General features: G+C 43.5%; 1 protein-coding gene across 2 annotated transcripts; it reads right to left on the reverse strand.

Moving 5' to 3' along the window:
* Positions 1 to 6,851: 6,851 nt before the first annotated feature.
* On the reverse strand, positions 6,852 to 14,793 carry NDUFB2 (NADH:ubiquinone oxidoreductase subunit B2). 2 transcript variants are annotated; one of them, XM_053217994.1, is made up of 4 exons: positions 14,633 to 14,793; positions 9,706 to 9,850; positions 8,450 to 8,552; positions 6,852 to 6,930 (listed from the first exon to the last, which is right to left on the reverse strand). In XM_053217994.1, the coding sequence occupies exons 1-3, from the start codon at positions 14,728 to 14,730 to the stop codon at positions 8,478 to 8,480; spliced, it is 318 nt and encodes a 105-aa protein (XP_053073969.1). In that variant the 5' UTR covers positions 14,731 to 14,793; the 3' UTR covers positions 6,852 to 6,930; positions 8,450 to 8,477. The 2 variants fall into 2 exon arrangements, with proteins under 2 accessions (XP_053073969.1, XP_014922550.2); XM_015067064.3 differs by having other exon boundaries at positions 6,852 to 6,933.
* Between the last annotated feature and the right edge of the window lie 4,355 nt (positions 14,794 to 19,148).

Here is a 19,148-nt window from a genome sequence, read left to right on the forward strand (position 1 = left end):
TATTAAAATGTTTAATTTTATTAAAATGTATAATTTTATTTAACAGAATTCTGTTCTAATTGTAGTGCATGGGGACACAGCCAGTGTATCCGTGTGTGTGTGTGTGTGTGTGTGTGTGTGTGTGTGTGTGTGTGTGATGGGTTTGTGTTTTAAGGATTCTATAGATCGAAGTACTCTTGGAAAGCAGCCGAAATGTTTGTTCGTGTTAGTCCCGAACACAGGACTTGGGCAAGCATCTGCCGCTCTGGCAGGCTGGGCACGTGGTCCGCCACGAGCAGCCGGCTGTCATCAGTCTGGGGAACTGGGCGGGAAATTCACCGAAGAGACGCGGCAGAGGGCTTCTGCTTACAGGGGCCGAGATGGGGTTAAAAGTTGCTTCAGTACCAGTTTTGTGTTGAAAATGATTCTGTGTTGCATTTGTGTGTTAAGCCTTTTTTAACCCACTTGGAGTTTGGTGGAAGAAACTTGAGACTAGCATAAGCAGCAAAGCTCACGGAGTAGGCACAGATGTAGAGAACATGGACCAAAATGGGAGGTGGGAGGGTGTGGGAGTAAGTTGGGGGCTAGGGCAAAATTGATGTGATGGTGGGAAATAAACTATAATTACCTGAAATAAAACGTAAGAGTGCAATAAGTGTGCTTTTTATTCTAAGCTGTGAACAGTTTTTTAAAAGAAATTATTCCTTCCTACTAACATTTGTGTATGTTCCATAGCTGATTAAAACCGGCTATGTAAACATATAATGCCTTTTTATTCATGTTAATTACCAACATAAGTGGCTAACCTTTATGTCTTATTTATCTTCATGTTCTAATAGTTTACATATAGGAGTGCGTATGCGTGCGTGTGTGTATGTGTATGTGCTGTATTTCCCTCCATTTGGAAATGCATTCATTGGGTCCTCTGTTCTTCCTGTGGCCACGCCACAGGTTATGTTCTTGATTTGGCCTTCGTGATATTGCCTGATTTGAAGGACTCTATCACAGTGCTGTATTTTTGTGGTGTTCTCATTTGTTAGTTGTACACGCTGACCCTTTCCTCACTCAGCAGTAGCTTTCTTAGGAGCGTACAGCTGATGAGGGGACTGAATTTGACCATTCCTCGACATACGTCCCTTTGAATTCTAGTTCAGTACTTAGGATTGCTCTTTGGTTTAAACCAGGAAAAAGGAAATCACCCCGTTGTCATTCACTTCTTGGTTTGAGGACAATTCTTCTAGAAAGGAGAGGAAAGGGAAATCCTTCGTGTTTTAACTGCAGTGAGTTAATGGCTCCTGGTTTACCACTCCAGACCTTACGGCGATTCACACACACATTCCTCTCTCTCTTGCTGCCAAAGGTTTGTTTGGCTTTAGTTCACTTCGGTTCCACTCAAGCATTGAAAAGGTTCTCATGGAGTCTGGGGTGTGCCCAGTGAAAAAAAATGGGGACTTTTAAATTGTCCACAGACCTCTTTATACCTGCTTTGCAAAAATTACAATGGAGTAACTATTTTTAAAGCTTATTTTTCAATTCATAAAAAAGACATTTATTTTCAGTCAAATGGATAATGTCTCCCTCTTGTCCCTCAATCCTCAGTGTTTGCTTGAATTTTTTTTTTTTTTTTTTTTTTTTTAAATCTTCCCCATACCCACTCCTTGATACTTTGGTTCTTTCCTGCTCAGGTCCCTTCATTTGTACTTTGGAGTTTTTCTCATGTAAATTTGTACAATGGAAAATATTGTTCAGTTTGGATAGAAAGCATGGAGAATTAAAAAAAAATAGCTGAAATTCAGATTGAAGAGATTTATTTCTGTGTAAAGTTATTTAAAAACTCTGTATTATATAAAAGGCAAAAAGTTCTATGTACTTGATGTGAATATGCGAATACTGCTATAATAAAGATTGACTGCATGGAGAAGTCTTTATCAAGACTCTTTTTCTAGCACTATCCCATCCAGTAATGTAAGTAGTTGGGGTTTTGACAGTACTTCCAGGCAATGCGGAGACCCGGAGATGTGCGTTTTGTTTCGTACATGTCAATCCCTGCTTGGTGAGTAGAAGTTACTTGTATGAAAAATATTTTTAAGTAGTCGCAATGAATGCCTGGTACATTGTACCGACTGCACTAGGGTGATGGGGACAGCCTTTTGTCCAGTGTTGGTGTTGGTGGTGACCCTCAAGTATGTTACGGTGCTGTGAGCTGACTGCTGCCCTCCAGTGGCTCAGCTGAAGTGTGTGCAGTAACTGAGTCATTGAAGGAATCAGTCTGGAGAAGTTCCCCTTGAATTGTATAGGTTTCCAATTTTTCTGACACAACTTCCAAAACATTTTGCGTAGGAACACAGAATGTACTCATAGACATGTATTTGAAACTATGCACTTGTGTTTTTTAAAAATGCTAGTTACCCCAAACAGTTCATTTTGTGCATGATTTCACGACCTGAAGTCTGAATGACTCCTAGAATAACTTCAGGTGATGTCAGATAACTGGGCAGTTTCCAGAAGAGAAGTCAACCATTTTAAAACTTCACCTGGAAACCCTATGTCTGAAATTAATGTGAAGGAACAGAAATATCTTCAGGTTGGTACCTTATTTGAGGAATCTGGTTTGTTTTTCATGCCCCTCCAGCTAATCATAAAATTCTGTGGAGACCACTATTTTCTCTGAACTACAGCTTTCTCATCTTAAAAAAAGAAAGTTCTGTAATACAGATATTATAGAAACTTTTCTTTTGAATTGTTTTTAATGTTTGTTTATTTTTGAGAGAGACAGAATGCGAGTGGGTTTAGGGGCAGAGAGAGAGGGAGACACAGAATCCGAAGCAGGCTCTAGGCTCTGAGCTGTCAGCACAGAGCCTGATGCGGGCTTGAACTCACGAACTGTGAGATCATGACCTGAGCCGAAGTCGGACACTCAACCGACTGAGCCACCCAGGTGCCCCGAAACATTTTTTTTAGAAACTCATTTTAAAGTAAACTTCATAGAGGATTACAACAGAGTGATTGGGGCCTTATGTTTTAAGAACGTATTACTCTACTAGAAATTTTCCTTAAAACTTGGTCTAGAACGCGAACGCTTTCATTATTGTGATAAAATTCTATCACAAAGCACTCTACCACACCAGTTTTGAGACTTTATCAGGGGCTGTGATAATTGGACCTGCTGTCTGGATTATGTAGTACTCCTAGGCTGATAAATGCCAGTGCAGAAGGAGCTCCTAAAGATAATTCTGGTCCAGGGGCGCCTGGGTGGCTCAGTCACTTGAGCATCCAATTCTTGCTTTTGGCTCAGGTCATGATCTCAGTTCATGAGTTCAAGGCCAGCATCAGGCTCTGTGCTGACAGTGCAGAGCCTGCTTGAGATTCTCTCCTTCTCTCAAAATAAACAACAACCAAAAAAGAAAAGATATTCTGGTCCAGGTCCCCTCATTGTCAGATACTCAATAGGAATCCCCAAGGATGACACAGCCAAGACTCCGGACTTTTGTTTTCAACATCAGCAGCATGCGCCATTTTCTACATGTATGTGTGTGTGTACGATTTTGTTATGGTTTAATAGCTGTAACAAAATTTGGACAGAAATGGGTGTTCACTCTGTGACAGTGAGTTTGTAGCAAGAAGTGGATGTTATGCCAGGCATACTGCACTTGCCCCTGCTGTCTTTGCCGGTCGGTCAAGCCCCTGCTCAGGTACGTGACAAGAGGCGGAGGCCCGGCTGCTGGGATGGGCAGTTCCTGTTTCCCCGCACCATACGCTATGGCCCCAGTGGTGCTTTCTAGGAGGTGGCAGCGGCGGACAGCCAGGTCGACCTCCCACAGAACAGTTTTAGGGGCACACAGGACCCAGAGGACTTCTGTACCTTCCCGTAACATGCGTACAACCAGGGGTCCTTACACAGTACCTCCCTTGTGGTGTTTGTACTCAGGGTTCCATGGGAAACGTTATAAATTTGTGTTAAAATTTGACGCTCTCTGTTGCCATCAGTCATTTCTTCACCACCTGCCTTTCCTTTTGTGAAAGTCCGTCTTTTCCCTCCATCTAGCAGGCCATACCCTAACACTCGGAGTATGCATATACGGGAATGTTTGACGAGTTACAGGAAAGTTTGAGGCTTTCCTATAAAATTGGACTGGGATTCAAGCGTCACCATAAACTTGGCTTGGACCCAGTGGTCTAGAAATAACAGTTGCTTACATTTAGAGATTATTTCCTTCACAGCAGATGTGGTTCTAGAGGCTTCATGTGCTAACACGTTTAATCTAATCCCTTTTACAAATGTGGAAGTTGAAGAAGAGATCAAATAAGGAATGCACCCAAAGTCACATCAAGTAAATGGTAAAGCAATGAGTCAGATCCAGCAAGTTTGACCCCAGGCTGAACTCATGAAGCACTGTGCCAGTTTTTCAAATGGAGTCCCCTTCATGGGTGGTAGAACCTGGCTTGGTTAACCATTTTAGAATAAGAGAAAGTAGTGTGTATCACAGGTAAGTACTGTGTCATAAAACTTTTGGATTATACACACAAGCATATATTCTAGGCTACCGTGTAAAATTAGCGAGTAGGTCATGATCAAAAAGGCTTACACAATGCTGTACTGACTCTCACAAGCTGACTCGGCCTAGAGCCAGGCTGGCGAGCCAGGATCTGAACCTCAGCTCTCAATTGTGTGAGCTTGGGCAAGTTACCAATCTATAGTTCAATGTCCTCGTCTATAAAATGTGGACTTAACATGTGCAAAGTGTTTGCCACAGTGCCTGGCCCATAGTTAAGCCATAAGCTTTCTCTAACTATATAGCCATCGCTCACATGTACGTCACGCTTTGGTACCTTCTCCTACTTTATTTTCCCATAAGCTGTACAGCTGCCCCCTGAACATGGGTTTGAACTATAATGGTTCACTTATACATGATTCTTTTTGATAAAGACAGTACAATACTATAAAGTATTTTCTGCTTTTTTTTTTCTCTAGCTTTACTGTAATACAGTATGTAACACATATAATGTGCCAAACATGTTAATTGCCTGTTACCAGTAAGGCTTCTAGTCAGCAGTAGGCCATTAAGTTCTGGGGGAGCCAAAAGTTATACCCGGACTTTCGACTCCACAGGGGTGGCACCCCAACCCCTGGGTGGTTCGAGTCAAATGTGATAGGGTGGAGGCTTTTTAAAGTTACCTTTAATTCAAATCAAGCAACTCTGATTTCTAAGGCAAAGAGGTTAATGGGATTATCTTGAGTTCAGGGTTACAGATGAGTACGGATCAATAAAACACTTTGTGAGGGGGAGGGAGGGCGCAGAGAGAATAAAAATTAGACCTAAAAAGTACAGAGAAGAGATGGCTTTTTAAAGATCTTACAGACTTAACAGCTGAGACCATGCCCTCTTCTCCAGGTAAGTGAACACAAAATGAAAAGAAGTGTCTAGCAACAGGCTCTTGACTACTGGAGCTGGAGGGGGGAGGGGGAAACTGTTCCCCTTGCTTCAGCTTTGCTGCCTTTGTGCCTACTCCTGACACCTGAGGACCAAGGATCACTTCTGTTTAGAGCCTGCCAGAGGCTTCTCACTGCCTCGAACATAAAATCCAAACCTGCAACCATGACCTGTTAACCTCATCTAGTCCCCTGGTCTCCTCACCTACTGGAGCCCCACCGGGCTTTGTGCTCCTGAAACATAGTGACCTTAGTCCCACCCTAGACCTTGTTTCTTGCGACTGCTTGTCCCTGGAGCACTCTCCCCTTGAGACCCTCACACAGATGGTTTCTCCTACTTGTTCAGGTGCCTCCCACCCAAAAGATCAGTACCCACCTGTACCCACCTACTGATCTGTAGCACATCACCCAACATCATTTCCTTCGGGGCACTTAGTAAATCTCATGTAATCAATTTGTGTCTGTCTTCCCTTCCTAAAGTCTTTTAAGTTCCTTAAGAACCGGATCGTCTTGGGATGCCTAGGTGGCTCAGTCGGTTAAGCATCTGGCTCTTGGTTTCGGTTTGGGTCATGATCTCATGGTTTTGTGAGTTCAAGCCCCACATCAGGTTCTGTGCTGGCAGCACAGACTCTGCTTGGGATTCTCTGTCTCCCTCTCTCTCTGCCCCTCCCCCACTCCTGCTCTCTCTATAAATAAAAAACCTTAAACATGAAAAAAAAAAATCATCTTATCAGTCTTGTTCAGCAATGTATTGCCTACACTCCAGTGGTTAAAAACCTAAATTAAAAATATGAACAGTTATGCTTCTGGGCAAATCATTAAGCCATTCTATACTGCAGATTTTTATCTGTGGACAGAAGAAAATTCTGTCCTATCAGAACTGTGATGCTACAGAAAGTTGGAAGGTATTTCGAAACACATTTTAGAAAAAGTGGAATATCCTATTTCACCAGTATCTCCCATTCCTCCTGTCGTAAGAATTCCTAGTTAGACATGTATCTCAGGTCCACAAATGGCCACTTAACACCGCCCAGCCCACAAGCGATAATGTAAACACAAGAAATGGACCACACAAACCTCTCACCTCTGTATGTCAGGCAAGAAAACACCAGCAGTAGAGAAATGGCAAGAGTTTTCACGTTAACTGTCAACATACATAGGACTACAACATTCACTAGGAGGGCGGTATCGCTCTGCAGTTAAGTGCAGGGCCAGGCCTAATGTCATTACTCATCAACGTGTGACCCCAAGGCAAAGTTACCTCACCTCCTTGAGCCTGAATTTCCTCACTGAGAAGTGGAGCTAATGTCTGTCTACACCATGGGGTACCCCAGAGGATCCAGTGACGGGGCCTGTAACCAGTTAGGACAGCAGTTGGGAGCACAGGAAATAATCCATAGAGGGTGGCTGTCGTTATCAGAAACATCCATAACTCAGTTCCTCACTGTTGACCAAAACACTTTAATGTACAACTTTCAGGTACGATATGAAGTCCTCAATCGCTTGAAACTTTCGCCTGACTCCTGCAGGGAAACAAAAGTAGAAAGCTTTAAGTACTTTTATTTTCAATAATTCAAATCCATAACTTTTATTCAATTATTCAAGCATTCACTGAGCACCAATCATGAGAGTAGTCTTATAGAGTACCTTCTCAAAGGGTTTACAGTCTCATCTTTAAAATAAAATGTTAATGACTGTGTGAGAATACTGGGAAATCTGTAAGAAGAGGAGGTTTGTGCTGGCAGTCACGTTACCAAAGGGAAGGAGGGTCCTGCTAACGGGGACCCCTGATTTACCCATGGTAACTCCAGAGACACAAAACAAGCTGTGAGACAGTTTAACCACCTGCCCTTGGGGGACATTTTTTTCCTTTCCCTCTCCTCCCCACATACCCTAAAACTGCTGTAATTTTCATGTCAATAAGTTACTTTTTTTCCTTAAAAAAATTTTTTTTTAATGTTTATTTTTCAGAGCAAGACAGAGAGGGTGCAAGCAGGGGAGGGGCAGAGAGAGGGAGACACAGAATCTGAAGCAGGTTGCAGGCTGTTAGCACAGAGCCTAACGCAGGGCTCAAACTCACATGAGATCATGACCTGAGCCAAAGCCGGGCACTTAACCAACTGAGCCACCCAGGTGCCCCTCAATAAGCTACTTCTAATTAAAATTATAATAGCAATACTAATAGTATGATGGAATGGGAACATTTTTCATTTAATGCTTTCTAGCATTTAAAATAATTCCTGAAAATAAATAAAACAATTTCCAAGGCCTTTTGAGTGCTGGCAATTATTAATGCAATGATTGATTTAAAAAACATGTTACATGAGAATGTCTTAACCCCTGAAGGTTCTAGGAGTAGAACCTTCCTTTCAAACTAAGAAAAACTCTGATTCCTAATTTGGAAAAATGAAAGGACCATAACCTTTTACTGTTTGGGGTTAATCTCCACACAATTCCATATCGTAACACTTCTCATAAGCTGGAACTTTCTATACTTAAACACTCAGAGTAGAACATGGTATTTCTGCAACTACAAACATAACTGCAAGCTCCGTACCTGGCTTATCCACCACTATAATCCCCCTGTGGAGTTGATACTTTAGAAAAGTCTTTGATCAATAAATAGATACGGGCGCCTGGGTGACTCAGGCAGTTAAGCGCTCAACTCATGTTCGGCTCAGGTCATGATCTCACATTCATGAGACGGAACCCTACAATGGGCTCCGTGCTGAGGGCAGAGCCTGCTTGGGATTCTCTCTCCCGCTCTCTGCCTCTCCTGCACTCTCTCTCAAATACTAAAAAAAAAAAAAAAAAAAGATGGCTAAATGGGACCGTAAATCATAACATGACTCAGGAAAAGAGAATTTTTTAAAACAAATATTGAAAAGGAAGAGGAAACAGCAAATATGAAAATACTAAAGGCAGAAGTCAGACACAATACAGTTAATTGCCCATCATGATTTTAGAAAGACCATCATAAAGTCAAAACATTTTTATCAACACAAGGCAAACAAGTTTCCAAAGGAATGTGGGGCATACCCACTTGTAAAGAGTTCAATCGACACTTTCAGTCTTCATCATCAGGGAGGATACCTAGTTCTTCATCTGTCCACTGGGAAGGATCTGGATATGGAAAGTGACCCTGGGGACAACCGTTCAAAAAAAGGTAAAGAATCTACATATATTCTATACGGTGAATTAAATTCAAAAGAAAAAAAATTTAAGGCTGTCCTATACACAGACCCTGACATGCCACAGGAACAAATTCTACTACTTTACTATTTGCTCATCCGACTGTTCTTCAACCTGTTCAATATGAGCTGTGGCCTGAACTTCAAAGCCTACCCATTTTGGAGCCAGCAGCCCGAGCCAGCATTTCAGTATGCATCCATGATGGACGGTTGGGAGAAGGTACCCCACATCTCGACAATGCGTTAAAGCCCTGGTAAAATAAAACGTCTCAAAGTGTCCTGTCAATCCTGCCGGGAGATCTGGAAGCCTCAGGTGGGCTCATTCATCTTCAGTCCCGACTCAGGGCATTTCTGGTGGCATCATCGTCTCAGGCCAAGCAGCCACATACAGGCCTGACAGCGGACCTACAGCAAGCTAGGGGTGTCCACGTGCTGCCAATTCAGATACCAAACAACTCCCTACAGGGGGACAAGAGCACAGAGTTCTAAGGGAAATGGGACACGAATCAACCCAATGCATCAAAGATTTGTGTATGAAGATTTTTTTCCTATCTAGATCAACGAGCACAGATTTCAACGGCGGAAAGGTTTAATTTCCTGGAGAACAGAGTCCTGCAAAGGTGATAAAAACTCAGTTGAGGCTAGTAACATGTTAGAATGTTACCAGCAGCTAACTTCTCAAGACAAATTAGCCCACATCTCTCCCACCCTGATCTGGCTGCCCTGGGCCCCTGCACAGACTAGATGACATTGAGCATTTAAAGCAACTGAAGTCTGAAACTTAACCCACCAAGGAACCCCTGGTTCACAAGGTAAAAGAATTAGTTTCTAGTCTTCCTTCCGAATATGACAACCTAACAGAAACCGTAAGAGATGGATTGCCAACCTGTACACCTGTGGGTAGAAAAGGTCAGAGATCATGTATTTCATTTGTTAATAGGATTCTGCATGTCCCCAAGGACAACATGGTAAAGGGATATATCCAGACAGCAAAATGGTCTACAGACAGGAAATGAAAAAGCTAAGCTATTGATATATTAGTAATAACAATCTAATTAATTATAATACTCTATTAATATATTAGAATTATTGTCCTGCACTTACCAGCACAGCATCCGAGTCATGCCAAAAACGCCAGAGAATCCAGAACCACATGGTCCCACTGAAGAACTCGGCCTGGACCACCTGGGACTTGGTCAGCTGGGGAAACTGCCTATACCGAGGCTCGATATGCACCCCGCCACCGGCACTATGACACAAAACAAAATGTTACGCCGCTTGGTGCCTCTTCAAAGTATGAAATCATCCAAAATTTTAAAGTTAAATCTAGAAACTGAATCTAACATTTGTTTTTGTTTTTGTTTTTGTTTTTAAGTTTTATTTATTTTGCAGACAGAGAGAAAGCACACAAGCAGGGACAAGCAGACAGACAGAGAGAGACACAGAATCCAAAGCAGGCTCCAGGCTCCGAGCTGTCAGCACAGAGCCCGACGCAGAGCCTGACCCCACAAACCGTGAGATCATTACCTGAGCCGAAGCCAGACGCTTAACCGACTGAGCCACCCAGGTGCCCCTAAATCTAACATTTCTCATCTCCTCCATGAAACACAGGATGACAGACCTCCACAGTCCCTTGAAACTCATTTTTCATAAGCCTGCTTTTAAACTTGTTTGGCAGCAAAAAACTGGCCTGCACTGATGAGATTATTATTTCCCTTTAGTGAATATTCATGTATTTTACAGCAGAAATATGAACGTGTTGATAATGGGATACCGGCCTCAAGTTTTAGTCCAGGGACGTGAACCTGCAGCAGTACGTCACTTAGCTGATCCAGCAAAACAAATGGGCAAATTAATTTTGTTCTGTTTAGCCATCTATTTCAAAGGCAAATTATGTCCTCTGCTCTATTACAGTCTTTATTAAAAGACCACTATATGGGAATGACGACTCAGCAAATCCTTTTTTTTTTTCTTCTCAGTTTATTTATTTTTTTTAGTAATCTTGACACCCAATGTGAGGCCGGAACTCATGACCCTAAAAAAATTTTTTAACACATAAAAGCAAATGTTTACTTTAAAAAAATAAATAATAAGCTAATACTTCTGAACAGAGCAAAGAGCCTCAAAACAGTAAGTCCAAACAACTTTTTCTGGTTTTTGTTTTCATTTCAATATTGATAAACTGGGGGACACAATCCCTAAGGGCTGCAGTCTTTTTATTCAGTTAGATTTTAATTATTATAGGTGGACTCTAACGTAATATAATTTGTACTGAATGGTGTTATTGTCAAGATCTATTTAGCAGCTATACATATTCTATGATACAGAAGTTTAAAGAGAATTTCTATATAAAATGTACAGTGTTCACAAATTTCATTTCAGGGAAGACTCAGCTTGTAAAACAATATTCTCTTCTGTGCAGCATAGAAATGAATAACTGTACCAAAACTGCACTAACATTTCTTCAAACTGTGCTGTAGATTTGAGAACATCACTAGAGCTATGGTTCCTTATACATTCTTACCCACCACCCTTATTATCCTCTCCTACTCTTTTAACATTTTTTTAATGTTCCTTATGTTTTTGAAAGGGAGGGAAGGGGCAGAGACAGTGACACAGAAGCTGAAGCAGGCTCCAGGCTGTCAGCAAAGAGCCCAACTGGGAGCTTCAAATTCACAAACCTTGAGATCATGACCTGAGCTGAAGTCGGACGCTTAGCCGACTGAGCCACCCAGGCGCCCCTATCCTCTCCCTTTAATTGTTAAAGGTTATTAATATTCATCATTTATTGTTTACCATGTGCCAAACACCAAAGTAAGCATTTTATATGCATTATCATTTATGTTCATAACCCTATAGACAGAGCCTATGGTTACTAATATTCACAAATGAAAACACTGGGGGATTATTTGGTGGCAAAGCCCAAGCTCTTAAATACTGCCTACGAACAACATTAATAATTTTCTCATTTTATGAATCAAAGACACAGTTCTTAATTAGAATTCCCATCAGCATGATACCACACTGAAGAGATAAATTTTCATTTTTATGTAAATATTTACCCAGTATATTACACATCTATTTGGAAGGCTCTACATAAAATATTAATGGATGGTGTAAGAGGTGATTCCTATTTTTGCATATGTATTTAAATTTTTATTAACTTTTTTTTTTAAGTTTATTTTATTTATTTTGAGAGAAAGCGAGAGCATGAGCAGGGTAGGGGCAGAGGGAGAGAGAGAATCCCAAGCGGATAGCGTGGGGTTCTATCTCCCATAACGTGATCAAGACCTGAACTGAAACCTAGGGTCTGATGCTTAACTGGCTGACCACTCAGGCACCCCTTAAGTTTTGGTTTAAATTCCAGTTAGTTAACATACAGAGTAATATTAGTTTCAGACGTATAATATAGAAATTCAACACTTCCATGCAACACCCAGTGCTCATCACAAGTGCCCTCCTCAATCCCCATCGCCTAGGTCACCCATCCCCCCACCCACCTCCTGTCTGGTAACCATCAGTTTGTTCTCTAGGGTTAAGAGTCTGTTTGTTGGTTGCCTCTCTCTTCTTCCCTGCCTTCGCTCATTTGTTTTTCTTAAATTCCACATATGAATGAAATAATATGGTCTTTTTCTATGACTGAATTCACTTAGCATTACACTCTGGATCCACCCACGTTGTGGCAAATGGCAAGATTTCATTTTTTTATGGCTGAGTAATATAGATTTTTTGTTTGTTTTTAAATAGTGACCACATATTACTTTTAAAAGGCACCCTCAAGGGGCGCCTGGGTGGCTCAGTCAGTTGGGCGGCTGACGGGCATGATCTCACAGTTTGTGGGTTTGAGCCCCACGTCAGGCTCTGTGTTGACAGCTCGGAGCCTGGAGTCTGCCTTGGATTCTGTGTCTCCCCCATCTCTCTGTTCCTCCCCTGCTTGTTCTGTCTCCAAAAAATAAATAAACGTTAAAAAAAATAAAAAATAAAAGGCTCCCTCAAGCATCATTGCTTTATGACCTGAAGAATATATCACACTGTTTCTGTAATGCCATCATGTGCCAATTTTATTTAACAGTATTTATTCAGGACCTATCTATGCATATAAATACTTCATTTTACAAACAAACTATGGGGATGAGAATTCAATATATTGTAACAACACGCTTCCTCTTTGATACGTTTTAGATACAAGGGCCCATCAGTTAAATTCATTAAAATAATATTTGAGAATTACAGTTCAAAGTCACTACCAGGAACTCTCCACATTTCATTATTGCCACAGTGACCTGTTGTTTTAACTATGACTTGAAATAAGTGGGTAGTTGGGGCGCCTGGCTGGCTCAGTTGGTAGAGCACGCAGCTCTGGATCTCAGGGTCATGAATTTGAGTCCCACACTGGGTGGAGAGAGCATTTAAAAAAAAAAAAAAGAGGGGCACATGGGTGGTTCAGGTCATGATCCCACGGTTCATGGATTTGAGCCCCACGTCCGGCTTTGTGCTGACAGCTTGCTCACAGCCTGGAACCTACTTCAGATTCTGTGCCTCTCTCTCTGCCTTTCCCCTGCTCACATTCTCTCTCTCCTTCAAAATAAACAAACATTAATTTTTTTTTTTTTTTTTTTTTAAAGACAGGCACCTATGTAGCTCAGTGGGTTAAGTATGCAACTCCTGACTTCAGCTCAGGTCACGAACTCGCGGTTAGTTGAGATCGAGCCCCTCATCGGGTTCTGCCCTGACAGTGCAGAGTCGGCTTGGGATTCTCTCTCCCTCTCTACCCCTCCCTTGGTCATGCTCTCTCTCTCAAAATAAGTAAATAAACAGTAAAAAGAAAGAAACAAACTTCCAAGGCCAAACAGCTAGACTGTGGCAGAGGTGAGATTTGAATTGAGGCAGTTTGAGGCCACAATCCTGCTTTTAACCACTACCTACCCTGCCTCTTGGAAAAATGTAGATGATGATCTACGGGGCCTGGAACATCACCTGTAAAAATCGGGCGTTCTACTTTCTGTCCTGCTCGTACTGAATCTCTGCACTACCAATTCATTTTTGGCAGATGTGCCCTCCCTTGGCAACCCAGCACTATGATTCCCAGTTGACTTTTTTGGGCTACCTCACGAGTGACTCCTCTATTGCTCATTCTCTTAATTCTGGTGTTGCGAGAGTGAACCCAAACACGAACTATGGGATTCGGAGATAATGTGTCAATCGATTCTGCCAAAGGGAATGTCTTCTCATAGGGAATGTTGATAATGGAGGAGACTATGCATGAGAACAGGGGCCTTATGGGAAATCTCTGTACCTACCACTCAATTCTGCTGTGAACCCAAAACAGTTCTAAAAAATAAGATCTTTTTTTTTTTTTTTTTTTTCATTCCTATATTGCCCAAGCATCCACTTTTGGCTCTCTTCTCACCCTTCGGCACTCTCCCTGGGTGATCGCCTCCACAACCTTAAGAGAATTCATCCTCCACCCTGAATGAAGCCAGAGTAACTATTCAGAATGGAATTAAAATCTGGTTATGTGACATCTAATTAAAACCTCGCTGGGATCGCTATCGCCTCCGTTAGAAATCCTCCAGCCGGGCATGCGGACATTCCCTCCCTACGTCCCAAGGTCTCCCGAGGCACTTCGGACACTCCTTGCCTCGCACTTGACGCTTCAAAACACGCCGTACAGGTTGTTTCCTCTGCCAGAAGGCCCTCGCCTCCCCCAACTCCTGTTCTCGCTTCCAGATCAGCTCCAGCTTGCCTCCATATTCAACTGAATTTCCCAAAGGCAGGCTCCCCTGGGGCAGGAGCAGCCTCCCGCACAGTGGAAAACCTGCCAAGCAGACAGTGCCCCGGCGCCCACTGCCCCCCGGCTCTCCCTGGCCCCCACGTCACGGACCGGGACTCCAAGTCCCAGCATGCCTCGGGGCGGAGATCGCTGGAGAGACCCGGTCCGCCCAGGTGCCCGGCGTCAAGGTGAGGGCGTCCCGAAGACGGGCGCTTTCCGTTAGAAGCAGGCGGGGCCCCTCTCCCAGCCAACACTCACTGACGGACTCCAGTGCCTCCAGCCGCCCCGGAGCCGCGGCCTTTGAACAAGTGGTTTCCAACCCGAAAGAAAGGCGCAAACCGCTTCAGAGGCGACATGCCAGCCCGCGTCCGGATCGCCGTTCCCAGGCCGCACCGCCTCTTATGTCACTTCCCCCCGGCGCCCCGCCCCGTTACGTCATGACGTCGCCCCGCCCGTCTCCCAGAAGGTGGCGTTTGCCGGGGGAAAGGCTTTAGGAGTCTCCCGGCTTCAGGCTCAGCTTTAGGAGACCCTCTTTGCGCGCATGTGCTGGGAAACCAACACTGAGTCTGCTCACTCGCTCCTCTCTGACTGCTCATCTACACGGTGTTTTCTCACCTCCATCCGCTCCTCTGCCTGTTCTTCCCTAGTTAACTGCCTTCTGGACCCCCCTTAAGGTTGCTAGACCCTTTCTGAAGCAGATGACCTGCCCAAAGCGAGTCCTTTGTGCTCTCCTCTCCTGAAAGAGGCTCACAACAGTTTTCTTTAAAGTCTTCGTTTTTTTATTGTTCTGCCACTTGATTACCAACCAGCAGCCAGTGGTGCGCAAATACCAGTACATGGACTGGTGGCATCAGAATCACCTAAGGAGCCCGATCCCAGATACTCTTCAGTCTGGAGCAAGGCCAAGGAATCTGCATGTTAGCGTGCTCTCCAGTTTATGCAGTGCTCTAATTCCCTGATCCTGAGCCAAGCCCTAGATTCTTGACTTTTGTCTCCTAATATTGCCTTCCATTAAATCCTGGATGGACTCTAAGCTCCTCTAGACCCCCACACCACCATCTCCCCCCAACCCTCCCAGAAATTCTTAGGGTCTTTACTTACCGGTTATGGTCTTCCTAAAAAGTTGCAAGCTTGATTAACTGATTTATTTTTTTAAGTTTGTTTATTTATTTGAGAGAGAGTGTGCTCACATGTGAGCGGGGGCGGGGAAGAGAGGGAGAGACAGAATCCCTAGCAAGCTCCATGCTGTCAGGGCAGGGCCCAGCTGGGGCTTGATCTCCCCAACCTGAGATCGTGACCTGAGCCAAAGTGAAGAGTCGATTGCTTAACCGACTGAGCCACCCAGGCACCCCCCACAAGGTTAACTTATAGACTTAGCCTGCCAGCCTCACACCTTGGAGATTTCTATTTGAAATGCATCGTTTGCTAAGCCCTGAAGACTTCACTCTCAGAGTCACAAGCATGAAGAAGAGGATACTTACGGAGAGAAATGCAGACCTAAATTTAGGGATTTCAGTGCACTGAATATAACTGACATCCTTCCTGTGCCAAGATCTGGGTCTCCATGTGCCCTGTAACAGGAAACCTGTCTCCCTGGAGTTACACTCACATAAAGCTTGGAATTACTGAGTTGCCTTGTGACCTTCTGAGCAGCCTATTAATTTAACCCCTGGCCCTGTAGAACTCTCTCCCCTGTTGTCCTGCCCTCCCAACTTGTAAGCTGGTGTATAGAGGAGAGAATCCACTATTTTCTGGATGAAAGTTGACTTTCCAGTTGATACACAAGAGCATGGCTTCCTCTGAGCCACTTACCCTTTCTAGTGACATGTATGACCACTAAGATACGAAGTTCATGAACTGGGAAGACAGAGCTTTCCATTCTTCCCTGGGAGCTCACTGCCCAAGCTACACAACTTCCCTGATCCCAGCAAAGAATGAATTTGTGATTGCAAGGCCAAGGGGTGGGGCGGGGGGGGGGGGGGGGGGGGAGGGGGAGCACAGCTTAAACAAAAAAGAGCGAAAAGATCTGGAGTTCAAATAGAGTTAATAGGGTCAAATCGAGTGAATAGCTCTATTAGCTCTATTAAAGTCGAGTCACTTTACTTCTCTGAGTATCAGTGGCCCCATCTGAGTGTGAGTCTTCTAGAGTACCTAGCCCACCACATGTACTCAGGAAATGTTTATTCTTTGTTATTCTTTCCTTTCCTCCTAGCAAAAGCTATTCAGGGGAATTAAAATTCATCCGCTCTTCCCATCTTTTTTGCTGAATTACTAACCAAGAAGTTTTAACTTCAATGCTTGCTTGTAATATTAAATAATTATAATAATGCTTGTAATAAAAATATTGTTTTATAGACCATTTGTAGGACCCTTAGCTTTAATGCCTTGCATTACAAATTCTGATTTTACTATAGTTTATGGTCCCAATCAGTAAAATATTTTGACTATGTAGCACTGATGCCTATTTGTTTTCTAGACACGCTTTAAGAATTCCAAAGGGGCTGGGCGCCTGGGTGGCTCTGTCAGTTAGGGACAGACCCTAACTGACCTAACATACAGCATCTAACCCCAAATCAAGAACCTATTCCTTGGCTGGGAATAGAAAACAAAGCAAGGAAGCAAGGAAGGGAGAGAAAAAACAAAACAAACTTTTGTTCACACAACTTCATGTATCATTTCATTTCCTACGTTTAAAGGCTTGATCTCCCTTTCCCTAGAAGTCTTAGAAAGAAGAAAGGAACCCATCTGTCCAGCGGTTTTAGTAACACAGAAATGAACCTTATTCTTTCTACTTTAGAAGGGATTGAGTTGTGGTCGCTCTTCAGAGGACAGCCACCATGCTGCCCCTTTATCCACTTACACCCAAGGAAGTAGCCTTTTCTCGGTAAGAAGACGACTTGAAAAATCAGATTTAACATTCTTTAAGATGCTGAATTTAAAAATCAGCCAATTACCTACATTAAAGCACATTTGTTGCCCGTTTTTCTCCTCTGAGACAGCCTGTGTTCATTTTCGGCTGCTGCTATAATGGCTCCTGAGGAACTGAGGCCCTCAGTCCAACAGCCCACGAGGAACTGGTGTGTGCCAACAGCCACGTGAATGAGCCTGGCATCGCACCCACCCCTGTGGAGCCTCAAGATGCCCGCAGCCTGGGCAAAACCCTGAGCAGGGGCCCTGGCTACACTGCACCCAGATTTCTGACCTGCAGACACTGTGAGGTACTAAGTTTTGTTGTTTTTCAGCCACTAAGTTTGGGGTAGTTTGTATGCGCTGTTAGATAACTAATACACGCCACCAATAGTTTGATTAAATCCATCGGCTTTAAGGCAAAGCTCAGTACTGCTGAGACAGGCTCAGGGCGGCACCCACCCTGCACTTGGACCCTCTCTCACCTCACAGCGTAGGTGTACGTGCACTTGACACAAGGGCTCTGTGTCTGGCTGGAGTGCCCATGAGGAAGCTGAACAGTGCCACTGCCCACCCCAGCTATCTGGAGCCACCCCAACCCCTCACTGCCTGACTAGAGTGCCCTCCCCTCAAGACTTGATAAGTAAAGGGGTGCCTGGGCGGCTCAGTTGGTTAAGCGTCCAACTTTTTATTTGGGCTAAGGTCATGATCTCACAGTTCGTGGGTTCGAGCCCCGCGAGGGGCTCTGTGCTGACAGCATGGAGCCTGCTTGGGAATCTCAATCTCTCTCTCTCTCTCTCTCTCTCTCTGCCCCTCCCCTGCTCACACACACTCTCTCTCAAAAATAAACATTAAGAAAAGACCTGATAAGTAAAATTGCTATCCATACCCCTCAAAAAAACTGCCCCAAATGATCCTATGTGCAACTAAACCTTCTTTGCTCCCTAAAAGACAAAGGGGAGGAACTTCATCCTTGAGAAGGAAAGAGTGGAAGAATCTAGTCCTGTGGTCAGACCAGAACTTCCAGAGAGGGAAGGCTTGACTTACTATCTAGAGCAGCGGTCTCCAAAACAAGCAAGAGAATCCACTGTGATGTGGGAGAAAATACTATTTTTTATCAAAAAGAAGAAGAAGAAGAAGAAGAAGAAGAAGAAGAAGAAGAAGAAGAAGAAGAAGAAGAAGAAGAAGAGAGAAAGAAAAGAAAAGAAAAGAAAAGAAAAGAAAAGAAAGAAAGAAAGAAAGAAAGAAAAAAGGAAGAAAAAGAAAAGAAGAAAAAGAAAAGAAAGAAACTAAGTTTTACTGATATCAGCTCTACAAGCTGACCCTGGGACCCGCTTAGTCCATGGGGACCCACCAGTTTTAGGGAACTGACCGTGAGTGGGCCCAGGGCAGAAAGGCAGGCAGTGGCCTCCTTAATTCATTGCTGGAGAGTGTCACCATGTGCTACTGCAGATGTCAGACCCTGGTTTACAGAAGTTCTCATTATGTTACCTCTGTGTTAATATCAACCAAAATTAACCCTGGACGAATGGGAAAGGGCCTGAACACTGCTCAGAGACTGCAGTATGAATGCTGATATGTGAGCACCGGGGAACTTTAAGAAAATGGCAGAGATGATTCTGTCCCTGTCCCTACTGTGGCAGCCATATTAATCACTTTACCTGGTCATAACATTTAGCAGGTCACCAAAAAATATGAAAAATTATCAAGAAGATACTTTGAAGTACAGCAAAATTTGCCCAGAGCATATACCGTGCCTTCAGAGATCTGCTGGTGGCAGTAGAACCTGTATAAAACTTCTAAATACGTTATGTGCATGCAGGTATGTATGTAAATAGATTCAACTTTTCACTAGGAGGGTACCTCA

The sequence above is a fragment of the Acinonyx jubatus genome, chromosome A2, assembly GCF_027475565.1.
Source record: "Acinonyx jubatus isolate Ajub_Pintada_27869175 chromosome A2, VMU_Ajub_asm_v1.0, whole genome shotgun sequence".
Lineage (NCBI taxonomy): Eukaryota > Metazoa > Chordata > Mammalia > Carnivora > Felidae > Acinonyx > Acinonyx jubatus.

Excerpts from the sequence above, each read along its gene's own strand:
- NDUFB2 (XM_053217994.1), bottom strand. The coding sequence starts at position 14,730 with ATGTCGCCTCTGAAGCGGTTTGCGCCTTTCTTTCGGGTTGGAAACCAC. Across the intron at positions 9,851-14,632 it reads GGAGGCACTGGAGTCCGTCA|TGCCGGTGGCGGGGTGCATA; the intron begins GTGAGTGTTGGC and ends TTTGTGTCATAG. Across the intron at positions 8,553-9,705 it reads ATGACTCGGATGCTGTGCTG|GGTCACTTTCCATATCCAGA; the intron begins GTAAGTGCAGGA and ends GGTTGTCCCCAG.